This window comes from Apium graveolens, chromosome 9 (assembly GCF_009905375.1).
Source record: "Apium graveolens cultivar Ventura chromosome 9, ASM990537v1, whole genome shotgun sequence".
Taxonomy (NCBI): domain Eukaryota; kingdom Viridiplantae; phylum Streptophyta; class Magnoliopsida; order Apiales; family Apiaceae; genus Apium; species Apium graveolens.
Window position 1 is genome coordinate 119,573,230 of NC_133655.1, and position 27,415 is coordinate 119,600,644.

Genomic DNA, 27,415 nt, shown 5'->3' on the forward strand with positions numbered 1-27,415 from the left:
TTACATGAAAAGGCATGCTATTTGCAAACATGTTATTCCAGTAAGGTATGCTAAATGGCATTTGAGGCATACTAAATGTAACATAATAAGGATTAGGTGAAAATGGCATATTAGCAAATTGTGCATTCATATTCTGAGCAGGCATAGCATTCATAGGCATTGTAGACATGGCAGTCATGTTGGAAAAAGAAGAAGGTGTAGACATGGGAGTAGGCATAGCAAGTTTGCAATTAACAGAAAAATGATTAACATTACCACACTTAACACAGATTTTTCTTAGAGCATATTTATCAGGTGTGTAGTTGTTGTATTTGTTAATCCCTACTTTCCCATTTTTATTGTTTTTCCTTTTTGATTCTGTCTTAACCTCAATCTTTTCCAGTCTGTCATTCAATTGCTTGATAGACATATGACCAACATTAGCTTTCTTTTCTTTTCTAACTTGACTTGTATCTCCTAGAACAAAGTTTTTAGAAACTGATCCATATTTCTCATTCAATTTAACTAACGTAGCTTTGCTAACTGGTTTACTCACAACCGACAGATGTGGCTCCTTGTCTCTCGACGGATAATCCTTTTCATCATCCGTCGAGTCCACATCTGTAAAGAGTCCTTCAACCAGATTGGAATCAAGATTCTCTTTGCTCTTTTTTCAGGCTGCATCACAAAAGGATTCTATACCTTGAACTTTAGTAATTTGATCATGAACATCTCTAGATGATTTCCATGCTTTAATTACTTCATGTTCTCACTCAAGCTGCTTCCTTAAAATCTCTTATTTCTTTAAGGATTCTGTTAGTTCATCCTTAGCAACCTTGCATTCTAATTTCAATTTTTCAAACTTAATAAATTGAGTCTCTAGCACATTGTTTCTTTCACTTAAAAACACATTATTCTCTTTGATATTATTATTTTCTTTAGTGAGAGACTTGAGTGTAACACGCAAGTGAATTATGCATCTTTCTTCTTTTGTCTTCATCTGTAATTTCTTGATTGATTTCCACCTACACTTCACTGAAATTTACTTCACAAGCTTAAAAAAAGGTGCATCTACTCTTTTCAGCATCACAGGAACATCCTGTATCTCAATTTCTTTTCCTTTTCCAGCTTCAGTTTTCTTGTGAGAGTTTATGACCTCATAGTCCAAACCAATAGCTATATTAACACACAGTTGTTTTTCTCATGATACTGACCAATCAACTGAGATGCATTCTTGAATGATTTGAGCTTCAAATAATTTTTCTCAATTATTTCTCTCGACACAGCCTCTACTTATCCAGCACACTTCAGCTTGTTCTTGAGGTACTCATTTTCCTGCTTGACTGTTTCAAGATCAAAAAACTGCAGTTCTAACTCTTATTTTTCAATCTCCAGCTTCTCATTAATTTTTGACAGCCTACTCACTTCCTCAGTAGTTGTCATCATGCTTGTGTGGATGTGAAACATCTATACATCATTTTCTCAACAGTTTCTTTATATTGAATGACATTTAATTCAATTGTGGTTAGAATTGGTACCTCTGATTTGGATGCAGTTGATTCTCCTTGCTCTAAAGCCATGAGAGCATAATTTCTATATTTTTCACAGTCATCCTCATCATCTGTATCATCCCAGCTTTTGCCTTCTGCAATATAGGCCTTTCCCTGTTGCTTTCTCAAGAGTGCTTCATACTTTGCTTCCAACTTCAAATAAGTTTTATCTTTCTTCACTTCATTTGGATTTCTACACTCAGTGGCAAAGTGACCTAGTCCATCACAGTTATAACACCTTATCTTTGATCTGTCAACAAACCCTGACTTGTAGCCACTTTTTCCAGCTGAGTTGAACTGAGTTTTTCCTTTCCAGTTGTTGTTGTTTTGGATGTCTGACCCTTACTCTTGAAGTACTTTGGCTTCTTAACCCTTATGTTAGAGAATTTCCTTGCAAGGTAAGCCATTGAATGGTCCATCTCATCCAGTTCATCAAGGATGTAGAATTCATCCTCCTCTAGCTCTAGTATGACTTGCTTCTGTAGTTCCTTATTTTTCTATCCAACAGCTTGAACAACTGGAGTCTGAGCTTCTAGTTCATCTTCAGATGTTTTACCGTCATTGGCAACCAAGGCACTAGTTCCATCAACAACATGTCAGTGACCAGCTCTCAATGACTTCATTTGTAATATTTCCAGCTCATAGGTCTTCAAGATCCCATACAAGACTTCCAGAGTCATTCTGCTTAAATCTCTTCCTTCTCTAATAGCATATATCTTTTGTTCCAAATGATCAGGAATGGTGAGCAAGAATTTAAGGTCGACCTCTTCAGCTTCATAATACTTGTCATGAAACTGCAAATCATTTATCAGCTTATTGAACCTTTCAAGAACTTCAGTTATACTTTCCTTAGGTTTAGCCATAAAACCCTCATACTGTGAAACCAAGATTTTTCTTTGATTTGATCTAACCTCTTTTGTTCCCTCACACAGTATTTCAATTTTCACCCAGATCTATTTAGCTTACTCACAGTTAATAATGTTATTGTACATTAAATTATCAAGAAACTCAATCAATATGAGTTGTAAATTGCTATCCAGTGAAACCTTTTTTTTTCAGGCTTTGTGTAGATTGAGGGATCTTTAGGTGCAAACTGTGCTGGTATGACCATGTCTCCATCTGTAGATTCATGAACCCTTTCCATAGGAATGAATGGTTCATTTTTTAGAATCTGAATGTACATTGTGTTGGCCATCCTTATGAACAACATCATTTTCTTCTTCCATAGTGTGTAGTTGATCTTGTCAAAGACAGATATCTTGATACCGCTTAATTTCGGAGTACTCATTCTTCCTAGATCTTTATCTGTTTTCTTTCAGATTTTTCTTTGATATCACTTGTTAGATATTGAGTGTAATGAAATATAACACAGAGGGGGGTGAATGTGTTTCTTGAATTTTAATTCTCTTTTGAAAGTGTATGGCTTAATTTGAACAAAGCAAATATAAATTTGTAGAGATAAATTATCTGACAATAAACACACAGAACAAGTTATCAAAAACTCCTTTACTCCAATTATATATAGGATATTGTTATACAAATTATTAGATATTATAGTAGAATAATATAATAAATGAAATAAATATAGTCTATATTATAGTTATACTTTAGCACGTGCAACCCACGTGTGTAACGACCAAACTGTACCACCAAAACCCCTGACTACAATTATATATAGGATATAATTTTTAATTTTTACTTCATATTTTTGTTTTTGTAATTTATTTATTAATAATCTCATTTTTAAGTTTTGTTTTTTTTTTAATTTTATACTGATATATTATTTTACTTTGATTTAATCATATAATTTTGTTTTAACCCGGGAGCATTATACCAACCAAATTAAATCAATCTAATTATATTTAATTAATTTTTTAGTCCGGATCAATAGTATAATTTTATTTTGATCGAGATGAATAGTGTATATTATATAACCTTATCCCGAGGTCATTATACTAATTTATTTTTTATTTTATAAATATGTATTGATATTATTAATTCATGTAACATGTAATTTGTATTTTATTTTAAATGGTAACCATTCCAAACAGAAGAAATTAATTTCATCCAAATTTGACCGAATGATAGTGGAGGATAAAGAAAGTAGATGCAACGTGGTGAAACAAGGCACAAGCACAATAACACCCCATCTACCATTGTTCAACTCTGTCATCTCCTCCTAGGAAAAATCAATTAATCATTGTTTCCAATTTCTAAGGAAAAAGTAACCAAGAAATGGAGATTCCTCCTCTCATCATATTCCTCTTTCTCCTCCTCTCAACACTCTCTTTCTCAGTCGCCTCCACTCAACAACCCCAATCATCATCCTACATAGTCCACGCCTCCAAATCAAGCAAACCACACATCTACACCTGCCACCACCACTGGTACTCTTCCATTCTCCAATCCCACCCCAACTCTCAACACCTCTACACTTACACCCACGCTCTCACCGGCTTCTCCGCTACTCTAACTAAATCTCAAGCCGATTCTATTCTTCGCATCCCCGGAATTCTATCAGTGCTTCCTGATCGTGTACAGCAACTCCATACTACTCACACTCCTACTTTCCTCGGCCTGGCTGATACTTTCGGTCTCTGGCCCAATGCTGATTATGCTGATGACGTTATTATCGGAGTTCTCGATACCGGTATTTGGCCTGAGCGTGATAGCTTTAGTGATGAAGGCTTGTCACCTGTTCCGGCTACCTGGAAAGGTGTATGTGATTCTACTCCTGATTTTCCTGCTACGCTCTGTAATAAGAAGATTATCGGTGCCAGGGCGTATTACAAAGGATATGTCAATAATAACAGATTGAATTCCAGTAATGATAAGCTTTCTGTGCGAGATACAGAAGGTCATGGAACTCATACTGCTTCTACTGCTGCCGGATCTGTTGTCAGGGATGCTGGTTTTTACGAGTACGCCAAAGGCGAAGCCAGAGGTATGGCGATCAAGGCCAGGATTGCTGCTTATAAGATCTGTTGGCCTGGCGGTTGTTATGATTCCGATATTTTAGCTGCTATGGATCAGGCTATTCAAGACGGCGTTCATATTATTTCTTTGTCTGTTGGAGCTACTGGTTATGCTCCGCAATATGATAGGGATTCGATTGCTATTGGTGCTTTTGGAGCTACTCAAAACGGTGTCGTTGTGTCGTGTTCTGCGGGTAATTCAGGTCCTGGTCCGTACACTGCTGTCAATATTGCGCCCTGGATTATTACTGTTGGTGCTTCCACGATTGATAGGGAGTTTCCTGCTGATGTCATTTTGGGGGACGGTAGGATCTACGGCGGAGTGTCGCTTTACTCTGGCGATCCTCTATCGGACACGCAGATTCCTTTGATTTATAGTGATGATTGTGGAAGTAGATATTGTTATAGTGGAAATCTAGATCCTGAGAAAGTCAAGGGCAAAATTGTCATTTGTGATCGCGGTGGTAATGCGAGAGTGGAGAAAGGAAGTGCTGTGAAAATTGCCGGTGGTGTTGGAATGATTCATGCTAATACTGATGAAAATGGCGAGGAACTTTTAGCTGATTCTCATTTGATTCCGGCAACTATGGTTGGTCAAGTTGCTGGAGATAAGATCAGAGCTTATTCTAGATCGGATAAGAATCCGACGGCTACGATTACTTTTAAAGGAACGGTTATTGGAAACTCACCTTCAGCGCCGCGTGTGGCATCGTTCTCCAGCCGCGGACCTAATCATTTGACAGCCGAGATTCTTAAGCCGGATGTGATTGGACCTGGTGTTAACATTTTGGCAGGATGGACTGGGTATACTAGTCCAACTGATTTGGATATTGATCCGAGACGAGTAGCGTTTAATATTATTTCAGGAACGTCTATGTCGTGTCCTCACGTGAGTGGATTGGCTGCTTTGCTTCGCAAGGCCTACCCGAAATGGAGCCCAGCTGCTATTAAATCAGCTTTGATGACAACTGCTTATAATGTGGATAATACTGGTGCGAATATCACTGATCTTGCCACTGGTGTGGAGTCAACTCCTTTTGTTCATGGAGCAGGACATGTGGAGCCAAACAGAGCTCTTGATCCAGGGCTGGTTTACGATATTGATGTTAGTCACTACGTGGCATTCTTGTGTTCTATTGGATATACTCCAAAGAGGATTGCAGTGTTTGTGGGTGATGATAAAGTGGATTGTAGTGTGGAGAATTTGGGTGGTAGTCCCGGGAACTTGAATTACCCATCATTTGCAGTGGTGTTTGATGATAGTAACGAAGTCAAGTACAAAAGAGCCGTGAAGAATGTAGGAAATAATGTAAATGGTGTTTATGAGGTGAAGGTGAGTGCTCCCCCTGGTGTGGGAGTGAGTGTGTTGCCTAGTAAGCTTGAGTTCAGTGCGACAAATGAAACACTTTCATATGAGGTTACTTTCACCAGCACAGTTGCAGCAGCAGTTGGCAAAAAGGCATTTGGTGCGATTGAGTGGACAGATGGGGTTCACCTTGTGAGGAGCCCTGTTGCTGTTTCTTGGAGCCTAAACTCCGCAGCATCAGTAGCTTCAATGTGATTGGTTTAATGACGATGTAGATCAGCATTACATTCATGTTTTGCAGCTGTGACAGATTGTGCTGCATAGGAGTTGAGATTGAAGATGAGATCAGTTACTTGTTGGAACAAGGCAATGAGGAAACTGGGTGGCCATATGGTGTTGTTACCTTAGTTAAAGCTTAATTTTCCTCAATCAACCTTCATTGCAACCTAATAATAAATCAAAAAACATTGTGAAATTATTTAAGAAAGATGTAGAGATGTTTTGCAAATTTCAATTTGTGGAAGCACCTCCTTAAGTAAGATTTGACAATCACTTTAATAGTGTGTACGTTGATTTGGTTTCCCTTTTGGATGAAGAGAAGAGAATACATGATCGATCTTAATTATGTTCTGTGTTGATAACCTGCTGACAGAAAGATAAATGTCATAAAATATGGTAAAATAGCGAGAATTCACATGTATTGGCCTTGTCATACTAGATACCTGTTGCAGGTATGAATTTACTATATTTACAAATTTGCTGGTAAAGAATTAGAAGTTAGAACACAACATGACATGTCACATGTCCTCTAAGCACTTATTATGCATGAATTTGGTTGAGAAAACTATCTAAAATCATTCCTGCTTCAGAGGGTCCATGTGAGAGAGTCAGAGACAGCAAGGCAGCCACTACGATCAATGGCGAATAAAATGATGAATGCCGTTTCTATTCGTTTTTCCAGGGGGACTAAAAGAACAATGATGATAATTAATGTTAACAATAAGTTTTTTTTGTTCGTTTTTACGGGAAATCAACAAAGACGCTTTGGCCGAGTGGTTAAGGCGTGTGCCTGCTAAGTACATGGGGTTTCCCCGCGAGAGTTCGAATCTCTCAGGCGTCGTGTTTTTTTTCCCATTTCGCTCCATAGTGATTCTCCTTTTCTCCCCAATAAAAAAAGGATATTTACCTTTTCCTATCAACTACCATCGACACACATTGGTGAACCAGAATTTTTTTAAAAAAAAAAACATTTCAGTCCAGACATTAAAGTGATTCCTTTTCACCTGCAAAAATTCAAAGGAACAAGATGATAGAGGATTCATAATAACGTATTAATTGTACACTACTGTTACTGTTTTTAAAATTATATATTATAGTATATATGTATATTTTAAGCAGAGTTAGCTGAAAATTCTCGTAATATCTTGCCATTTTAAATAAAATTTTCAACATGTCACTAAAAAAATTCATAAATTTTGCTAAAATTTCAGAAAATATAAAATACAATAATAAGAGCATATGCACCCACAAAATCCATTGATTCATCAATTCATGGATTCAATTGATGGAGTTGAATATTATTCACGATAAATCAATTATTTTTGTTGATTTTTATGCACCCATAAAACTCCATCAATTTATCGATTACTATTCATTAAATAAATAATTTAAACTTATATCATAAATTTAAGTTCATCTCCATTATTTAATGGTATCACAAATTATATCCAATAATAACATGATCTTCTGAGTATAGTAAGAAATTGGATGTTATAAAAATTTTGTGTGAAAAATGAGTACAAAACACTCTATATTTATAAAGAAAAATATGACCGTTGATAATTATTCTCGTTACTGGCATGTACATTATGTAAATACAGCCGTTGTAATGTATTAAAAGAAGAAAAAAGATGGAGCCCATTAGATTGTTGTCCCTTGACAAGTCCATCAAAAATCCATGGATCTATTCCTCAAGTGATGGAGCATCAATAAGTGATTGCCTCAATTTTTAAGCGTTGGATAGACATTTGGTTTTAATCCTTCAATTCAGCCACTGAATTCACTCTTATAGTCATGTCGTGCATATGCTGTAAATCTATCAAAGTCTATCCTTGTATCAAATATAAAAAAATCTATAAATTTTTTAACATCATCATATTTTAGTGATTTTTTTAATTTATATATTACCAGATTTTGATTTAACTTTTTAAAATCTAAATTGAGTACCACCAAGTTTAAAATAATTTTTTACAATCTTGATCGATTACAACCAGATTTTATAAAATTTATTAGAATCCAAATTGAATACACCACTATTTTAAAAATTCAAAAAAAAAACTCTTTAACATCCGGATCGAATATACATCTTAAGTTTAGGGTGGGATGATGGATTCCTAAGAAGTGTTACATGCCCTAAATTGGTTTTTAATTTTTTTTCCAAATAATGTGGTACCAAAATTAATATATTTTAATTTGTATGCGCATATATATATATATATATATATAGGGAAGTAAGCTCTAAACTTATTAACATAAAAATTATGTAACACGTTGGCATCAGCAAATGGTTCGGGGAGTTAATTGATTAGTGCATATATTATGTAGAGAAACACTAGATTTTTCGAAACGATTTCGAGACGTTGAGTTGTCAAATTACTACTGCTAGCTTACGGCCGGTATGATGCATGGGTCTTGGTTAATATTTATATATTTTTATTTTTATTTTCATTAATATTTTATATAAATAATTAAATACTAAATATTGATTATATAATTATAATTTTATTGTGTATAATTTCAAATTAAGTTCAAGAAAAATAAATATTATATGTCTAATGAGATCTTATTCATAAATAATAATGTAAATGTTTATTGTTGGTAAAATTTGAACATTTATATGTATCTTTCTAAATTATAATATAAATGTTTGTTGTTGACGGGATTCGAATCTGAGAACTTGTGGAGTGTATTTTTTAGTATATTAATCTAACGGCTCTGATTATTTGGTGAAAAAGATATAACGGTCGTGGTCGTGATGAAAAGGGATAAGCAAAATGAGGATCAACCAAACTACAAATTATAGGTCATTCCGATTATTATAATATAATATAGATTAGATACTTTTTCATAAAAATGAAATAATGTAATTCTTGTGCATATAGACATGAGTCTCACGAATAATAAAAAAAATAAAATAACACCATACAATATAATACATGTTATTTGGGAAAACTTTTGGAATCCGTGCAACATTTAGCACCGTTCATTATTTTATTATTATCTCTGACAATCATCGTTTTAAAAAAAAATATAATTTATTCACATCAATTTCATATGAACTAAATAGGACTGAAAAATTTAAAGAATATAAATTCAATCCTATATTATTCCTCAAAATAAAGTTTAATCTAAAATATTATAAAATTTTAAAAGAAGCAGTCCAACCCTAAACTTAATACTAAAAAGAGGAATATGGTAATTTGAAACATTACAATCCGTAAAATTAATTATGATAATATTATTATACGAGAATAATAATCCTCTTGTTTAATCTCCCAAAACAAACACAACTCGTATGTTCCAAATGATCAAAGTATGGATTACGGGAGAATAGGTCGAAAAGTGAATCATGAACGCCAATTTTCGAGATAATAATCTACATTAGTCGTTTAGATTTGTCAAAGTTGTGATAATATTGAGTTTGACGGAGAGTCGAGTCTTTTACAACCAGTACTCTAATATTATATTAAGTAAACAGCTCAATCAAAAATTGTACGGCGTTAAAAAGAAGGCTCCATTCGAATTTTATAATATATTCTAACACTTATTTTTTAAAGATATATACAAGACACAAAAAAGAAAAAAAAACTTATGTAAATCAGCTTATATAGTAATAAAAATATGAAACTACAAATAAACTCCAGAGGAATAAATGCAGAGTACACTGTAAACCGAAAAACCTAAAAGATTAGTCCTCCTTCTATTTGGTTGATATTTATAATGCTAGGTATAGTAGCTTAAAAAACTCCCAGAAGCTTATATTAATCCGTGGCCAGATCTGGCTCAAATATTGCCAAATTTAGGTTATGCTCAAAATATAAACTAAAAAACTTTTGTTTTTGCTAAGTAACTAAAAAACTTACCTGCACTATGTATCTTCTACAAAATGGATTCACTGTCGAAATAAAGGTGAACACTGATGCAAATTTCAGTGAATTTGTTTTTGCGACCTGTGTGAGAAACAAGATGATAAGATGCATAGGAGTTGCTTTCCTGCGTGGTTCTTGTGGTTACGGCGAAATTAATGGATTTTTAGAAAGAAAAAGAGCTTGACGAAATATTTTCTTAGGCTTGTTTACCGAGCTGTGGTTGATTATGGCATTTATACAAATAAAAAATTGTGGTATTTCTCCCTTAAATCGGTACTAAAGGCTGGATTGTTTTTGCTGCTATAGCGCTGGATTGGCGAGCAAGGGGAGATCCTCAGGTGGCTAAATGTAGAGCTTCCTTGTTCGGTCTAAGACAATCCAACACCCAAGAGCTTCTCAACGTGATAACTGAAGGGTGGCTGATTGTAGGGCTTCCTTGTATGGTCTCCGACTCTCCAGCAATCTAAATCTTATCAACATGATCACTGAATCATACTTGTAAATTCTGGTAAAGCGGATGAACAGAGCTCCTTGCAATCTCCCTAATGTTGATAACGTCCTAAAAGATCCATCTTCTTTTAGTAGTTTTTTGGCATCGAACGATGTTGAGAAAATCACTTGCCTAACAAGATTTCCCCATATGTACCATCTAGGCATCTGCCTCCTATCCTCTCCGAGAAAAGGGCTTACGATCTCTACCAACTACAGACAAACATTAAGTGCATATAATAACCACAGGAACTGTCCTGTTTGAGATCATATGCAACCAATAATATAATACAAGCAAATTACAATAAAAACACCAAATATTTGACAATCAAATAGTCTGTAATCATGAGCTTAACATATAGTCGAACAATCACAAAACCCAGAATTCCATAAACTGCATTTGTAAAATTTTGCATGTAGAGACTAATGCTTAACAATAGAAATCCAATAGAAGAGAAAGTTCCAAAAGCCTCGGTAACACTAGATAAGAGCAACAGAACCGAGATGTTCTAGGCTTTCCTAACTTCCAGAAATTGAGAAGCACTATTCCACTGCCAGCTGCTGTACCTCTAGTGTCCATACTTCTGGAACTCCCACTCGCTGTTGTCTTTATAAACATAAGATGTAGAATTAGTTATCTGTACCAGCAGCAAGTAGAGAAAGCAAAATAACAGAATTAAATAACACACCAAGTGGGCACACTTGACGGGTTTTGAGCCATCGGCTGATGCAATGGAAATGGAAGGCATGATTGCACACCCCTGCGGCAACATAATTTTTTTTTAGAATACACTTGGCTTGACAAAGACAAGGACTAACAATGTACCATGCTAATAATGAAAAAGCACAGCAAGACAGTAGAGACACCTGTGCCACACACAAGTCAATATTTGTTGTTTAAGGTGATTACTGAAACAGCTCAAAAACAGACCGCAAGTGGCAAAATAAAAATCCAGAAATATCTCACAAGGAGTCTAGAGTTAGAGATTGAAGATCACGGACATAAGGAATTGCTCAAAATTGCGCTATACATACTTCACTGCATATGACCAATACAATTGATGAAGATTGAAAGATAATTATATGATGATGCATACCCCGTTAAAATATAACAGCACAAACACCTCATGTGCAAACAGAGACAGAAAAGGGGAGGATACATTTGACAATACTTTTATGCTCCTCTATTAAAAAAACGACCCCTGTATTCTTCAGTTTCATACCATTCCTATACTACTTATTTACTAATAGATAAGATTATTTCATTAAAAAACCCAACTAATATAATTTAATATATTTCATATTCCTGTCTGACCTAGGTTTATTATGCTACGAGAAAAACGAACCGGTTCAGAAAATAATAGTTGTGATTTGTGAACTTTTATGTTTACCGAGTTTTGAGTTCAATCTAGTGATGCAATAACCATGCACTTAAATTTCATATCCTTTTAAGTATCTAAATGTTGGGTTACTGATATACAATTATACATAGACAAGATATTTAATGTTTACAAATCATGGATTCACATGTTAATATATCGCATTAATTTAGAGGTCAGTTTTGGGTTTCCAGGTGGTGTTTGTGTTCACGACAAGTCGGTCTAAAACTAATTAAAATTTAATGAAGACGAATATATAAATTTGAAAGGAATAAATTTATTAATTATAATGAACAGGTCCTCGAAGGTCATATTAGGGTCCCAACCCCCTCATTACAGTAACGAAGTTCAATAATTTAGTACATCTTCAATATTTGTGATCTAACTAAGCCTCATAGAAATGATTAAAATTTATATCACTTTAGCGAGTTTGTCGGACAAAATCAAAATTTTAAAGAGGCATAACTTAACATTTTACTCGTTGAAAGGAAAGAGGTAGATTTTAAAATGTATGCACTGTTTCTTTCTCTCCCATCCCTACTTGAAATACTAGGAAAGCAATCAAACACATGCTTAAAACCCGTCATATCTAATGTAGCACAAGCCTTGTAGACACTAAACATAATAAAGAGCACAAATCATATATAGCTATTATTAATTTGTTTATATTTGCGAAACAAATAAAAAATTATAGAATATAGCACAGGTGGAAACTACTACAAATGAGTCTCAATGGAAGAGGAAACGAGCGCAAGAGCTAACAGATACAGCACAACTATGCATGGAATTTTCTTCAAATTACCAGTATTTTCAATCCAAATGCATAGATATAAGAAATTAATCAATTACAGTTTACAACTTGGCCAAACACATAAATCGAAGAAGGTGACTTGGTAACAATGCTAGAGTAACATTGTAAATAGCCTTAAAATCATGCAACCCAGTTGTCATGTTCCTTTGGCATAATTGACCATATATATTTACTCATTAATGCAGCCACACGCCCTCATCAATTACCCGCTGTCATTTGTAATTTAATTTTTGAAAAACAAAAGACAAGTGTTTACACTTAAAATCCAAGCATATGCTCTCATTGAATTACTTTTACCACTGGACTCTTATTTTTCTCGATAAACAAAAGGTAAGTGTTCTTAAAATTCTAAATATAATTAAATCTTAATTAACAATGTATGGATGTGGAATTGACACAAAGGGTGATTTTAGAAATTACATAGCATGGTTATCACAATAGCAAGTCGAGTCAAGCCGGCGGACTAGTCGATAAATTTATAAAAAGTAAATTAAATAATAATGATATATCTTAAGTATGTACTCTCACAACAATAGCAAGTCGAGTCAAGCCGACGGACTAGTCGATAAATTTATAAAAAGTAAATTAAGTAATAATTATATATCTTAAGTATGTACTCTCACAACAAAACAAACATTTATTTTTCTACTTTCTAACCACCAATTTATGAACACACAAGCTGAAAAGCACATAGACGCATACAATACATACATATAGAGAATAAGGATCATGAGGTAAACTTTCCTGAGATAGTCACTGATTTTGTGTGCATATATTAAGTACCTAATTATCCACTTTCTTGATTAAAAAACAAAACAAAAAGAGAATAAGTAAATATTTAACAACAAATGTCTAGATTTGGTGGAGAACAAAAGCAAGAATAAGAAAAAATAGAAATTAGCATGTACATATTGTTTTTTGAGTAGGATTTTAGATAATATGTTTTTTTTTCATTTTATTCAGTTCTGACCGGATTCTACACCAGCCAATCGACTAGTGGACAAGCCACTCCAAGTAGTCACGTAAGCCTCTCAACTTTACAATTCACAAATCAACCTCTCCCAGTCAACCATTTGAATCCAGCTAATCGAAAACGATTAGTCAAGTGCCATGAAAACAATGCATGTAAATGCAGAACATATAGATAAAGTAGGTTCAGTATTCAGTCATAACAATTACATAACATGCTAGTTTGAGATTCTCCAAAGATTGTCAATAATATGCGAGTATTATGAAACAAAACAATAAAAAAACATATAGATTAAGCAGGTTTAGTATTCAGTAAGTAGTAACAATTAGTAAGTAATAAGTAAAAATATAGGTTCAGGTTCATTAATTATATCCGGAGGTTTGACCTAGTTTTGCACCAGTTGCGGGTGGTGACTACTCAACCTAGTTGAGTAATTGCTACAAATAGTAAGTCGGGGGTTAATAGTAACAAAGAGGATAGAAAATAGTAATACGAAAACAGTCTTATGTCCTTGTGATTAAAAAACAATCATTTCTGACCTCCCCGCTCGTATACTTAAAAACATACTTAAAAACATATTAGCTATCCTAAAGAGGAATAGACAAAGCGGTCCTTGAGAAAACATGTTAAAGCAACCACACTTACAAGTTACAAACAAGCAAGAAAATACATAAGATATATACATATTGAGAATAAAGATCATAAGGTAAACTTTCCTGAGATGGTCACTGATTTTGTGTGTATTATATTGAGTATCTAATTATCCACTTTCTTGATTAAAAAACAAAACAAAAAGAGAATAAGTAAATATTTGTTGTTTAACAACAAATGTCTAGATTCGGTGGAGAACAAAAGCAAGAATAAGAAAAATAGAAATTAGCATGAACATATTGTTTTTTGAGTAGGATCTTAGAAAATACATTTTCTCTTTTCATTTTATTCAGTTCTGACCGGATTCTACACCAGCCAATCGACTAGTGCACAAGTCACTCCAAGTAGTCATGCAAGCCGCTCGACTTTACAATTCACAAATCAACCTCTCCCAGTAAACCATTTGAATCCAACTAATCGAAAACGATTAGTCAAGTGCCATGAAAAAAATGCATGTAAATGCAGAACATATAGATAAAGTAGATTCAGTATTCAGTCATAACAATTACATAACATGCTAGTTTGAGATTCTCCAAAGATTGTCAATAATATGCGAGTATTATGAAACAAAACAATAAAAAACATATAGATTAAGCAGGTTTAGTATTCAGTAAGTAGTAACAATTAGTAAGTAATAAGTAAACATATAGGTTCAGGTTCATTAATTATATCCGGAGGTTTGACCTAGTTTTGCACCAGTTGCGGGTGGTGACTACTCAACCTAGTTGAGTAATTGCTACAAATAGTAAATTGGGGGTTAATAGTAACAAAGAGGATATAAAATAGTAATACGAAAACAGTCTTATGTCCTTGTGATTAAAAAAACAATCTATTCTGACCTCCCCGCTCATATACTTAAAAACATATCAGCTATCCAAGAGAGGAATAGACAAAGCGGTCCTTGCGAAAACATGTCAAAGCAACCACACTTACAAGTTACAAACAAGCAAGAATATACATCGAAACATACTCAGAAGCCAATCAACATTGACATTTTATCAAGCAGTTAAATAAAATACTAATTAACAATTAGGTTTACGACAACCTAATTAAAAAAATAAATGAATTACCAAACTTAAGCTAGGAAAATCGAGACAAACACATACTGCAATCATACAAAGCGATAGTATCTTCATACAGTCTTAACTACCGAATAATAATCAAACAGGAAACAGATCAATTCAACAACATCATTCAGTAACAATTAATAACAATACATCAAAATTACATACATATATAACATAATTGGCTTAATAAAATAGAAATCATACCCCAAGCAACCGTGCATTCCTCACTAGTAGCGCTAGCTTGATTAGCTTGACACTCGATACCTAATCAAATCATACATAAACCATAAGCGCTATTCTGATAAGAAAGCAATTGTATGTACTGTATGTACAAATCAACACACACAAAAAAGGAGACAAAATAAAAAAACTCACAGAGATCCATGATATGGTTCCTGCAAATCGCACAGTTATCGACAACAATATCTGCAGAAATCAATTAGAAGAAATTAAATAGATTAATTATCGATTAATAAAAGAGGGGGGAGAGCTAGGGTTTGAGAAAGGACTGACTGACCCCAAGCCCAGAGAGAAACAGCGTTCCACTTTTTGATTTCGAAGCGCTTAGGAGGTTTTTTTGTTGTAGAAGGACCGGCTCCGCTGCTAGATCCGACTTCTTCCGCTGGTACCATCGTAACGTCTGTGTCCATCTCTTCGATTAGCTTTACTATGACTCCTCCCCCTACCAAGACGCCTCGATATTTATACTACCCTTTCTGTTTGATTGGCCTTTATACACTAGCATATGCTAGCCGAGCCGAATCATTTTCTAGAATTTTTTTATGCATCATGCAATTATAATGTTTTTAATTATTTTTTAATCGTAAATGTTGTACAATGTCTAACGTATATCAAATATAAGTTGATTGTTTTTCAATGCATATTATTTTCATAAATAACAATACGAAATTACACAACGTTTCAAATATAATCATTAAGCAATATATATATATATATATATATTCTTGTTTGTGTTGTATAATTTGTATTTAATGAATGAATATAAATAGGGTAGTCAGTGTACGTTTAACGAAACGATTATACTTAATCTGTAAAATGATGTTAGTATGTTTACAAATAAAAAATTAAAAAATAACATTTATATTGAATACATAGTTAACCAAAAACTTTGAATTTTATTTAAATAAACTATAAGTACTGGTCTGTATTATTACTGAGTTCATTACTAACTTACAATTAACTTACTCAATTTAAAAAGATAAAAAATGCATAATTGAAGTCAGGATGACTTGCAATCATATTATACAATAATGTAAAATTTACACTATAATTAATATAAAAGTTGATTTTAATGAAAAATGTTAGTTTTTGAAATTCAACGTATGTATGCATGGAAAAATGTTAGTTTTTTTTATTTACACTACGATTACCAAAGTAACATTAAGTTATGTGTGTGTAAATTGTCGTATGTTACATTTCTTAATAAATTACTATAGTTTCAATTATTTATATGTTAAATATCTTATTTATGTACATGTATAATCGCTATTAAGATAAATGATTACTTAAATAACATGCATTTAAAATTATTCAAAAATTAAAATTATGTAATAAATAAATTACAATAATTTAAATATGGTATTCATATTATCACTGACAAACAATCTATATCTAGTTTTTACGCAACTTAGTATCAATCATTGTTCTAACATAAAAATAAATTATATATTATAAAGACTTATTATTGATATTCATAATTTTTTGTCAAGGATTCGAAGGAAAAATTATAATTATATCTTTATTTAAACCGTTTTTAAGTTCCTTTCTTTACTACTCTAATATTTCTTCATCTAATAATTTGATAACATTGTATACTATTCTCCTAAAATTAAATATTTTTTCAATTTGATAAAGTTTTATAAATATCAGTTGAACTGGTTAATTCATTCAGATATTGAACAATATATATATATATATATATATATTTCTTTAAATAGTATAAAATGCATTGAATCCAATGTTACAATATATTATAGATATAACTTTTATTTAAATAATTCAAAATATTTGTACAATATTATCTTGATTAATGAATATTATTTATCTAGAAGAATTCTTTTTAAAAAGCTAGTTTTTTTTAAAGTGAAAAATGAAGAATATATCGATTTAATATATCATCGTACTTTTAAAAAATCTCGTGAGATCTCATATCAATTTTCGAATATTTTTAAAATCGGGACAAGTCTCAAAAATAATAATGTGTTATCAGTGAAGTTAGTAATTTTAATATAAATAATCAATTGACTTGATTTTTAAACACCTCAAACACATTAATTTATATTAACGTAAGATATTAAAAAAATTCACATTATTGGTAAGATATTCTCGCCGAACTTCTAATTTAAATTTACTAAACGTCGAATGTGACAATGTTTTCCGGCCGGGTCATATAGTCAAATTTCGAGTATTTTAATTACTTTTTATAATAATAAAATATGTTAAAAATATATGAGATACATTTTCAAACTAAAAAAAGATTAATAAATAAGATAATAATTCATTTATGTACTATGTTTAATTTTGTATCCAAATTTTAATTCTTTAAAATTAACTGTACAACTGTTCAAGTAACTATCTTTTTTTTTACGAAATTCAAGTAACTATCTTTAAAGTTAAATAAAATATTCATTTAACACACTTACATATTATGTGTATGATAACAAACACATTTGACATTATGGTGTAGTGGTACGAGGTTGTACAAGTGAATGAAATATCTCGAGTTCGATTCCCACAAACCACATCTTTTATATTAATATTAAAAACAGTGGTAATTTAGTCTTTTCAATGAGACTTTTTAATCTCACTAATTATCCCCTTGTTCTCCTATTATATATAGAAGAAATAATTGTTCTATTTTGTTTTTATAAATTATTGAAAATAAAACAAAAAAGGTTATATGTATCGACCCATAATGTTTTGAATGTTTATAAATAAATCAAATCAAACATATTTTTTATATCTATTATCTATTTATTATCTATCTATTATATTATTAATAGGCCAGCATGGGGCAACCTAAGACTTTTTATTATCATCTAGTTATAAAGACATTTTAATAGGTTAAAAGACGTATTTGCCCCTGTAAAATAGTGAGCAAGTTTATTAGTTATGGGAAAACACAATTGCTTCATTGCTCCTGGTTAATTTTAACATGTCGGATCGCTGCTGGTCTATGCATAAGCATGTGGTTCTCTGTTGCTTATGGTGGTTTGTTAAGCAAGGGATTGGGATTCAAGAGCCACAATTGCAGTCCGGTTATGTTTGAAGGGGCCCCTGAATTCATACTACGATTTTAATTATAAGATATGTGCTTTGTCTTCTTGTTTCAAATCTTAAAATCTTAATTGAAAGGTAATTGCGACAATTAGGGTATGTGCTTGGTATCTGAGCATTTCGTGGCTTTTGTTATTTACCCTCCCTGACAGGGATTACCCATTTCCCATGCCTACTTGCTTGCATTTGCCTAAACCCAGTCAGTGCTCAGATTTTTGCCCCGTCTCTTAGAGGGTTTGGAGACTAAGACGGCCGATATGGGCGACACAGGTGGTGAGTATCAATCCAAAATAATGTTTAGGTTATCTTTGTGTATTTGGGCTGCCCTGTGTATTTGTGTGTATGCAATTGTGTGTTGTCAGGGGCACTTGATTCGTAAGGTTTTCAGGTCAATTTAAGGATATTGTTATTCTAAAGGCATCAAAAACAAAAACATGTGTGTGATTCTTCAAGATAAATGTGTCAAAGTGCAAAACAAATTAAGCTTGGTGTAATAAAGGTTTTTCCAAAAACAAATGCTATCGACATTTACTAGATCTGGTGGCACCAAAAGCTTATTTAACTATTTAATGATCTTTTATTGTTCGTCGAGTGTTTTAAAAATCAGTCTTCATTGAATGTGTGAGCTTGCAAGTTAAAAGATTTGAGTTAGATCACGGAATTCTGATGTTGTCTAGCAGCACTACCATTCAATTACTTGTGTCAGTGAACTTATTTCGATTAAAAAATATAGAGTCGTGAACATTTATTTTTTGTTATAATGAGCTTATCAAGATCTTAGACACCGCGTCTAATATATTAGTACAATATGGGTTGTGCAGCAAGCATGATGTTAAGAAATGAAGGGAACCGCTTCAGATTTTGAAAAACGAGATAAATATTAACTATTTTCCGTACAGTATGAACATTTTGTTTAACGGTATAGATTCTGATATGTTTGAATGTGTCATGAATAGCTCTACAATTAAGGATATTTGAGATACTATTCAAACTCTATATGAAGCATCTGAACAAGTCAGAGAGAAAAATATGCAAATTCTAATACAACAATATGAGTATTTTCACTATATTCCTAGAGAAGGATTGAGTGAAACATTCAACAGATTTCAAAAAATGTTGAATGAGTTAATGTTGCATGGAAAAGTCTATCAGGTCAAAGACTCAAATATGAAGTTCTTACGATCTCTTTCAAAGAAATGGAAGTCAAGAACGGTCCCTGTTAGAAACTCATATGAATACAGGAAATGCACTATTGACAGATTGTATGGAGTCTTGGAGAATTATGAGCTGGAAATGCAACAGGATGAAGAAATTGAAAAGGGCTAAAGAAAATATAGATCTGTAGCTCTTGTTGCATCTATTCACTATGAGGAGCAAGTGGATGCCATAGTGGAATCTGCAACCAATTATGATGAAGAAACAAGATCAAAATCATCAAAAGGAAAAGCTAAAGTTGTTGAAACTGAGAGTGACTCATCTTCAGCATATAAGCTAGAAGGGTTGGATGAACATGTGGCTTTTCTGTCAAAAAGATTTTCTAACTTGAAATTCAAAAGAAAATATTTCTTCAAGCCATTCAACAAAGAGTCCAGTACTAACATGAATTTGGTTGATATATTCAAACTCAGATGCTACAATTATGAAGCAGATGGACACTTTGCAAATAAATGCAGAATGTCAAAGAATTTTAGAGGTGGTGAAGTTGTTGATTACAAGAAGAAATATCTTGATCTCTTGAGACAAAAAGAGAAAGCTTTCATTACTAAGGAAAAGGAACGGGCTGATAGAGATGACTCTGATGAAGAAGCTGAATACGTGAATCTGGCACTAGTGGTTAATGATGATGGTCTTGAAGCTAGCCCATCAAACAATCGGGTAATCAATATTGATCTATCTAATCTGAGTAAGGGTGAATGTAAAGAAACCATTAAATATATGTCTTTTGAATTGTATAATTTGCATGTTACTTTAAAATCTCTCAAAAAGAAAAGTGCTAGAGTTAAAGAATCTAATGTTTTGCTTCTTGAGAAAAATACTCTGTTAGAAACTCAGTTGCATGACTTTGTGAAATTGAAAAAAGATTTCTTGGTAGTTAAAGATGATTTTCTTGATGTGCTAAAAAGGGAAGAAACTCGGAAAAATCAACTTGAACTTGAACAAATTGTTATTGCTAAATGGAAAGAATCCATGAATGTAGCCAACAAGATCATGTAAGTTCAAGGCATTGAATCTTTTTATGATATTATTGGAAACAGGGATAAAATGAACCTGAAAAGGATGTGAGTCAACGGATAGTGATTATCCATTGAAGGTGAAGTATAAAACTATCTATTGAAGGACCCGTTAGTTCTTCTAAATGGGAGAAACAGAATGAGAAGTATGGTCCAGTTAGCAAGAACTTTATGACCGATGAGAGCAGCAAAACCAAGCAGGTTAAGCAACTGAACATAGGCCACTTATCCAACAAGGATTTGAAGGATAATATTGAGACAAGTATAGGCACCAAAAAAAAAACAATAGAAATGGCAAGATAGGAATTAACAAACACAACAACTACACTCCGGATAAATACGCTCCTAGAAAGTCTTGTGCTGAGTGTGGTAGTGTTAATCATCTATCTGTTAATTAAAAATTTATGTATATGCATGCTATGTCCGTGCCTAAAGTTTTCATGCCTGCAATGCATTATTTTCCTATTCCAAATGTGTTTAATCAGAATATCAATAATACGCCATTCATTCTTAGTTCCTATTTTTCTAAATATAACATGCCATGGAACATGTCTAAAATGAATAACTTGTTTACTCCTTACATGAATTTTATGCATCCACAAAACTTTGCATCTAGTTTAAATATAAATAACTTTGTATAAAGACCAAAGGCAAAAGTGGATATAGATCCTACAAAGCCTAAAGTAAAGAATAGTCAAAAGGCAAAGAAAACATCTGACAAAATAGGACCCGAGAACACCTGGTAGCAAAGTCGAATTGAGTTGATTTTAATTGTGTGCAAGGAAAGAAGAAAAATCTCTGGTATGTGGATAGCGGTTGTTCAAGACACGTGACTGGTGATTCATCCCTACTTATAGAGTTGGAGGAGAAAGATGGCCCAAACATTACCTTTGAAGATGACATCAAAGGATATATTGTGGGATATAACTTGATTTTATGGGAATATCATCATTGATCAAGTAGCACTAGTTAAATGACTGAAGCATAACTTGCTTAGTGTCAGTCAATTTTGTGATAAAGTTTTTAAAGTAAACTTTGATCTTGAAGCCTGTGTTATTACAAAAAACAAAAACAACAAGAAAGGCAATGTCTATATTGATAACTTCAGCTCAACAGAAGCTGACTCTATCACTTGTCTTCTCTGTAAGGCAAGTATGAAGGTTGAATGTGGCACAAGAAGCTGTATCACTTAAACTTTTCAACAATGAATGATTTGGTCAAGAAGGATACGGTAAGAGGAATGCCTGAAAGGAATATGTCCTAAGTCCAATCATGAATTAGGATTTAGGAATAACTCTTTATGTAATCTGTTTTGATTTCATTGATATTAATAAAAGACTTGTTTTGTTTTTATTACGGGCTTTATCTATTTAAGTGTTTAAATAAGATATACCATAGTTTAGAGTAAAGCTTTTTATGGATTATGATGAGATCATAATAGTGAGACCTAAAAAGATGATAACTCTAAACTTAAATAGTTCCTGGTCATAGGATTACTAACTGGTAATTAATAATCCGCAAAGATTGGTACATACTATGTTTGCTTCATTATGAAGGATGTCTGTTCTCATAGACATTTGTGTGGTGACACTATAGCTAGTATGTAGGTGCTTATTATAGAATAAGTTCACTGAACATGACTCGCACAACTGAACAACTGATGGAGTTCACTCACGTGTCAGCAGTTGTTCACATAGTGATTGTTGTACAAGTATCCTTAGACTTGAGGTCATCATAGTCATCTTGTGTACACTGAACTATGCTTTGATTTAGTTCTTAGTCTCCAGGGACAATTATTAGGACTCTTCTGGGTATAGGAATTTGTACACGAAGATAGTGTATGATCAATAAAGGATCTACCCCTTCTAGTGAAGGAAGCGAATGTTCAAGGCTAATCCACTTATGCAAGTTCAGGAATCTCTGGCCAGAGTGAATGAAATTAGAAAGGAGTTTCTAATTTGCATAGAACTACGCATAGTAAATGGTAAGCAAGTGATTAAATTAGATAGACTTGACACGAGATCCATGCCTTGTATTTAATCGGGACATTGTAGGGTAGAAGGAGTTTATTGTACGGTAACTATTCACTGAATAGGTTCTTGGTATTCTAAGCAGTGAATTCATATTATCCGGATAGTCGCGATATGCTGAGAAGTATCCCTCACGATGTAGAATAAATGTGATTAATTAATTAATCATATTTAATAAATTAGAGAATTTATATAAATAATGATAAAATAGTTTTATTATTATTTATTTCTACTACCGGCTTAATATTGAACTTACAGGGTCACACCATAAAAAGAGAATGATTTAATGGTGGAGGAATTAATTAATAATGGCTAAATAATTATTTATTTGTGAAATAAATAATTAATTGGCAAATTTAATAATTGATTAAATGAGATTTAATTGATTATAAATTAATTAAGAAAAGTTCTTAATATTATTAATTAAAGGATTTAATTTTTGGAAATTAAATCAAGAGAGAGAATTATTTCTAAAGTGTTTAGAAAAAGGATTAATAATTAAAAGGTGTTTTAATTATTAATGAGAATAATAAATGGGATAATAATAATATTATTTATGGGAAAATTTCAGCTGAAAATTTTGCCTATAAATACACTATTATAGACCCTAATTTGATTCTAACCCGAAAACCCAAAAAGTTTGGAAAACCCAATTCTCTCCACCTCCTTCCTCCTCCTTAACATCGTTTTCTTGGTGGATACTGGTGGAGTGCTTCACACTTGAGGAGCAACTGCTAAGGATCTCTGATCGTTGTCTCCGAATTATTTTTAAAGGTTAGATTCGATCCCTCGAATTTTTATTCACGATTTATATGCTTTTATTTGGATTTTGTATGTGTAAAAGTGTTTTGCCATGACCCCGCCGTGTTAAAATCCAACAATGGTATCAGAGCATAGGTTGTATGCATATAGATCTGTGGTAAAAATTTCAGAATTTTATGTGCTTGTATGAATTAATTATGATTTTTACAAGTTATATTATGGATTAATTTTGTCTGATGAGAAATCGTTTCTCAGAATAATTTTGAATGTTGATCTGGGTTCTACAAGTGTTGTAGATCGTCTGGGTATTTTTTTCATAATTTTATGATGTATAGATTTTTTATTATGAATTTTTGAAGTTCTTGTAATTAAATTCGTAATTAAATTAGTATAAATATATGTATATAAAGTATATATATATATATATATGTTTGTATATATCTGTACTGTTATCTGTGCATCTGCTGTACGGAGAAGAACAGAAAGAAGACAGGTGATGTCAGGCGCGCAAATCGAAAAAGACTGTCAGGTAGCGGCGGCTGCTGAAAAGCAAAAAAATAAATAAATTAGGGGTGTAACGCATTCCGGGAATGCGTTACACACCTGTGGCGCATTCACGGAATGCGTTACACCCTTTAATGGCTGAAAAGGGGTGTAAAGCATCACCGGAATGCGTTACAGGTCCTGTAACGCGTTCCTGTAATGCGTTACAGCCCTTCTGTTGATTTTAAAATTGATTTTCTGGGAGTTTAGTAACTCCGTTTTAGGCGTGCAATATACCGTTGGATTCGTTTTTTCGAGACGGATCTAATGGAGTGATCAATTTTAGATTATATAAAAGTTTTGAACTGTTTATATTTCCATGAAGTGTTTTAAAGCTATTTTATTTGTTTTAGTTGCTTTTAAATGCTTCATGTGATACATAGAGATGTATAATGCTTAGACCTATATGCTAGATGATGTAACATGCCTACCTTGATATTTATTCATGTTTATATATGTGATATATACTTAGTTTATCATGTGATGATAGATTTAGGTGAACTTAAATGAATATAAGGCGTTTGTTAGACAACCTAGTATAGTGAAATTGTTTCATAACCTTAAGAACAATATTATGAATACAATCATGAGATTCTTGTGTTTATGAAACACGTAATTGAATATGAATTTTCGATATGAGAGAAAGGATGATTCTGTCAACAACAGATTTCTATCTGTAAGAAAGGGTTATTAAGTGACGCCTCTTGACAATGCTCCACCCGATCTGGGAATCATCTGATTATTGATTATTGATTTGAAATATTTAATTTAAAAGGAAGAATTTCTTTATAATATAATTATGATTGTAACGTAATATAATCCCTCTAAAATTAAATAATATCAAGTAGTAATTGGCCAATGATACAACGGGCTTGTGTCGGTCATAGCCTTCCAACATGATAGAATAGTAGTTCTTATTTTTGAATCATTGTCGTTTCGTGCCATAGCCGAGGGCTTTGATTTCAAAATAAGAAATACTTGTCTATTACATTGAGATGTGTACATTGAATAAGAATCTAAAGGTCGTTACGTGCCACAGCCGTGGGCCTTTGGGGACTGATTCAATTGTACGGAATGTTGGGTTAGACTTGACTTAAAATATTGAGTTTGTCGTGCCACAACCGTGACTCAATTATTCAAGAGGCTAAAGTTTGATTAGGGAATAACATTAGATGTAATTGACAAGAGTTGTCTGCCTATTGAACATTACATGGCGTTTCGTGCCATAGCCGGGGTTATGTAATGGAATGTAGGATCCCTATTCCCACTAGCATTATGAATGCTTAATTTTTCACGTAGGGGGTTGAATAAATTAGATAAACTAGTGGGAGCCACTTATGAATAAAGACCCGATTCATATAGTGTTTTGAAATGAAATCAAATATTTGCTAAGTGTTGTTATGTGTTTATCATTTACAGATTTACTTTGTACATTATGTCTTCTGCACTATCACTCAGGAGCATACTAGATGCTCACAAATTGACTGGTCCTAATTATGCTGACTGGCTTCGAAACTTGAGAATTGTTCTCAGGATTGAGAGGCTGGAATACGTGATTGACTCACCTAAGCCTACTGAACCTGCTAGTGATGCATATAATGATGAACATGTTGTGTATCGTAAGTGGATAGATGATGTAAATGTTGCTCAATGCATCATGCTAGCTTTCATGAACATTGAGCTACATAAGCAACATGAGCATATGGATGCTCACACTATCCTCATGCATCTACAAGAGTTGTATGATATGGCAGGGAGGACAGCTCGATATGAGATATCGAAGGAGCTGTTCGGGTGTAGGATGTCTGAGGGATCATCTGTGAATGACCATGTACTTAAGATGATCAATTTGATTGAACATCTTGGACAACTTGGTTTTGCCATGGATGGGGAGCTGAGCCAAGACTTGGTCTTGCAATCATTTCCGAGTTCGTTCTCGCAGTTTGTTGTGAACTTTCACATGAATAAGTTGGATGTCAGTGTTAGGGCGAAATCACGCACTAATATTCACGCAAGTATACGCGTTCGCAAGTAATATAGAATACTTTCTAGTTCGTTCCCTCAGAGACTCAGACTAAGTTATTGTCTAATTTAACTCACTCACCAATGTATGATTACTTCTCAATGTTAAGATAGTAACACTTAAAATTGTTGATTAAATATTAACTATAATTAACTACTTAATTAACCACTTAACTAACACTGTAATTTATCAATAATAAAACACTCATGAGATCACAACTTCATTATTACTTCCTTCTATAGCCATAGATATTACCTTTAGCATGTGACAGTGATGATATTAATCGAATAACACAAAACTGATAAAAGCCAACTTTCATTGTACTAATACCATTCTACCAAACATCCATAATTAAGATAGAAATTGAATAGTCATCAATTATGTTGAGTTCCTATATATCTACAGAAATTGACAACACAACGATTTAAGCACAAGTTATTCCTTTTGATTACATAGGGCAAATAAAACTGTTAGAGTTACCCACTAATCATGCACAACGTACATGAACCTATGCTAGCATGGCAAGTTCTAAATCTCAAGATCCACTGTCGCTTCACAAGAGATTAACACCCTATCTTATATGTTCGCGACGCACATAAGACGAATACGCACAACCAATACTAGATATCATGCAATCATCACACACTAAAGTATTAAACAATTAACTAAAGAATTCCATAATAAATCCGTTGCAACCCCATGATCACGATTAGCCCATAATAGAACTTATCGCCATCATGGGTTCATATGAAATCATGATAAACGAACACAAGAAAATAACAACTAAACTAATTATATTAAAACATAGTACGTCACAAGAGTAAATAAGTCAAAGCAAGAAAACTAGCATCCAACGTTACAACGAAACAAGAATCACAAGAATATATGCTTCCTCTTCGTTGTTGTGTGCTAAATCGGTCTTCTTCCTTATCTCCTTTGCTTCTTGCAAAACACAATCTAAAACATAATCCCCTCTTAATACTCTGTGAAAAACGTCTCAAATCTACTTATATAATAGTCCCATAAAACTCAGATTACATAGAAGTTGGAAGCCAAACAGAAGTAGAAGTCTAAAATAATATATTATTTTCCCCGACCCTGCGCGGCCGCTCAGCATTGCTGCGCGGGCGCGCAGGACCCTACTGGAAAATTTCCAGGTTTGCTCCGTTTCTTCTCCGTAATCTGCCCGTTCTTTTCCTCTCGC

At 33.1% G+C, this 27,415-nt stretch overlaps 2 protein-coding genes and 1 non-coding gene across 3 annotated transcripts; 2 read left to right on the top strand and 1 right to left on the bottom strand.

The window, feature by feature from the left end:
- Positions 1–3,638: 3,638 nt before the first annotated feature.
- On the top strand, positions 3,639–6,435 carry LOC141687394 (subtilisin-like protease SBT1.4). Its single transcript, XM_074492646.1, has one exon. It carries the CDS (start codon positions 3,765–3,767, stop codon positions 6,063–6,065), a length of 2,301 nt encoding a protein of 766 aa, XP_074348747.1. The 5' UTR covers positions 3,639–3,764; the 3' UTR covers positions 6,066–6,435.
- A 413-nt stretch (positions 6,436–6,848) lies between these two features.
- TRNAS-GCU (transfer RNA serine (anticodon GCU)) lies at positions 6,849–6,930 on the top strand. The gene has a single exon. It is a non-coding gene; the product is annotated as a tRNA-Ser (tRNA).
- Positions 6,931–10,733: 3,803 nt separating this feature from the next.
- LOC141686708 (RING-box protein 1a) lies at positions 10,734–16,029 on the bottom strand. Its single transcript, XM_074491758.1, has 5 exons — positions 15,843–16,029; positions 15,701–15,751; positions 15,530–15,589; positions 11,137–11,208; positions 10,734–11,054 (listed from the first exon to the last, which is right to left on the bottom strand). Exons 1-5 carry the CDS (start codon positions 15,973–15,975, stop codon positions 11,017–11,019), a joined length of 354 nt encoding a protein of 117 aa, XP_074347859.1. The 5' UTR covers positions 15,976–16,029; the 3' UTR covers positions 10,734–11,016.
- Between the last annotated feature and the right edge of the window lie 11,386 nt (positions 16,030–27,415).

Coding starts and splice junctions, on each gene's coding strand:
- LOC141686708 (XM_074491758.1), bottom strand. CDS start 15,975: ATGGACACAGACGTTACGATGGTACCAGCGGAAGAAGTCGGATCTAGC. Junction 15,752..15,842: donor TGTTTCTCTCTGGGCTTGGG/GTCAGTCAGTCC, acceptor TGATTTCTGCAG/ATATTGTTGTCGATAACTGT. Junction 15,590..15,700: donor GAACCATATCATGGATCTCT/GTGAGTTTTTTT, acceptor TGATTTGATTAG/GTATCGAGTGTCAAGCTAAT.
- LOC141687394 (XM_074492646.1), top strand. CDS start 3,765: ATGGAGATTCCTCCTCTCATCATATTCCTCTTTCTCCTCCTCTCAACA.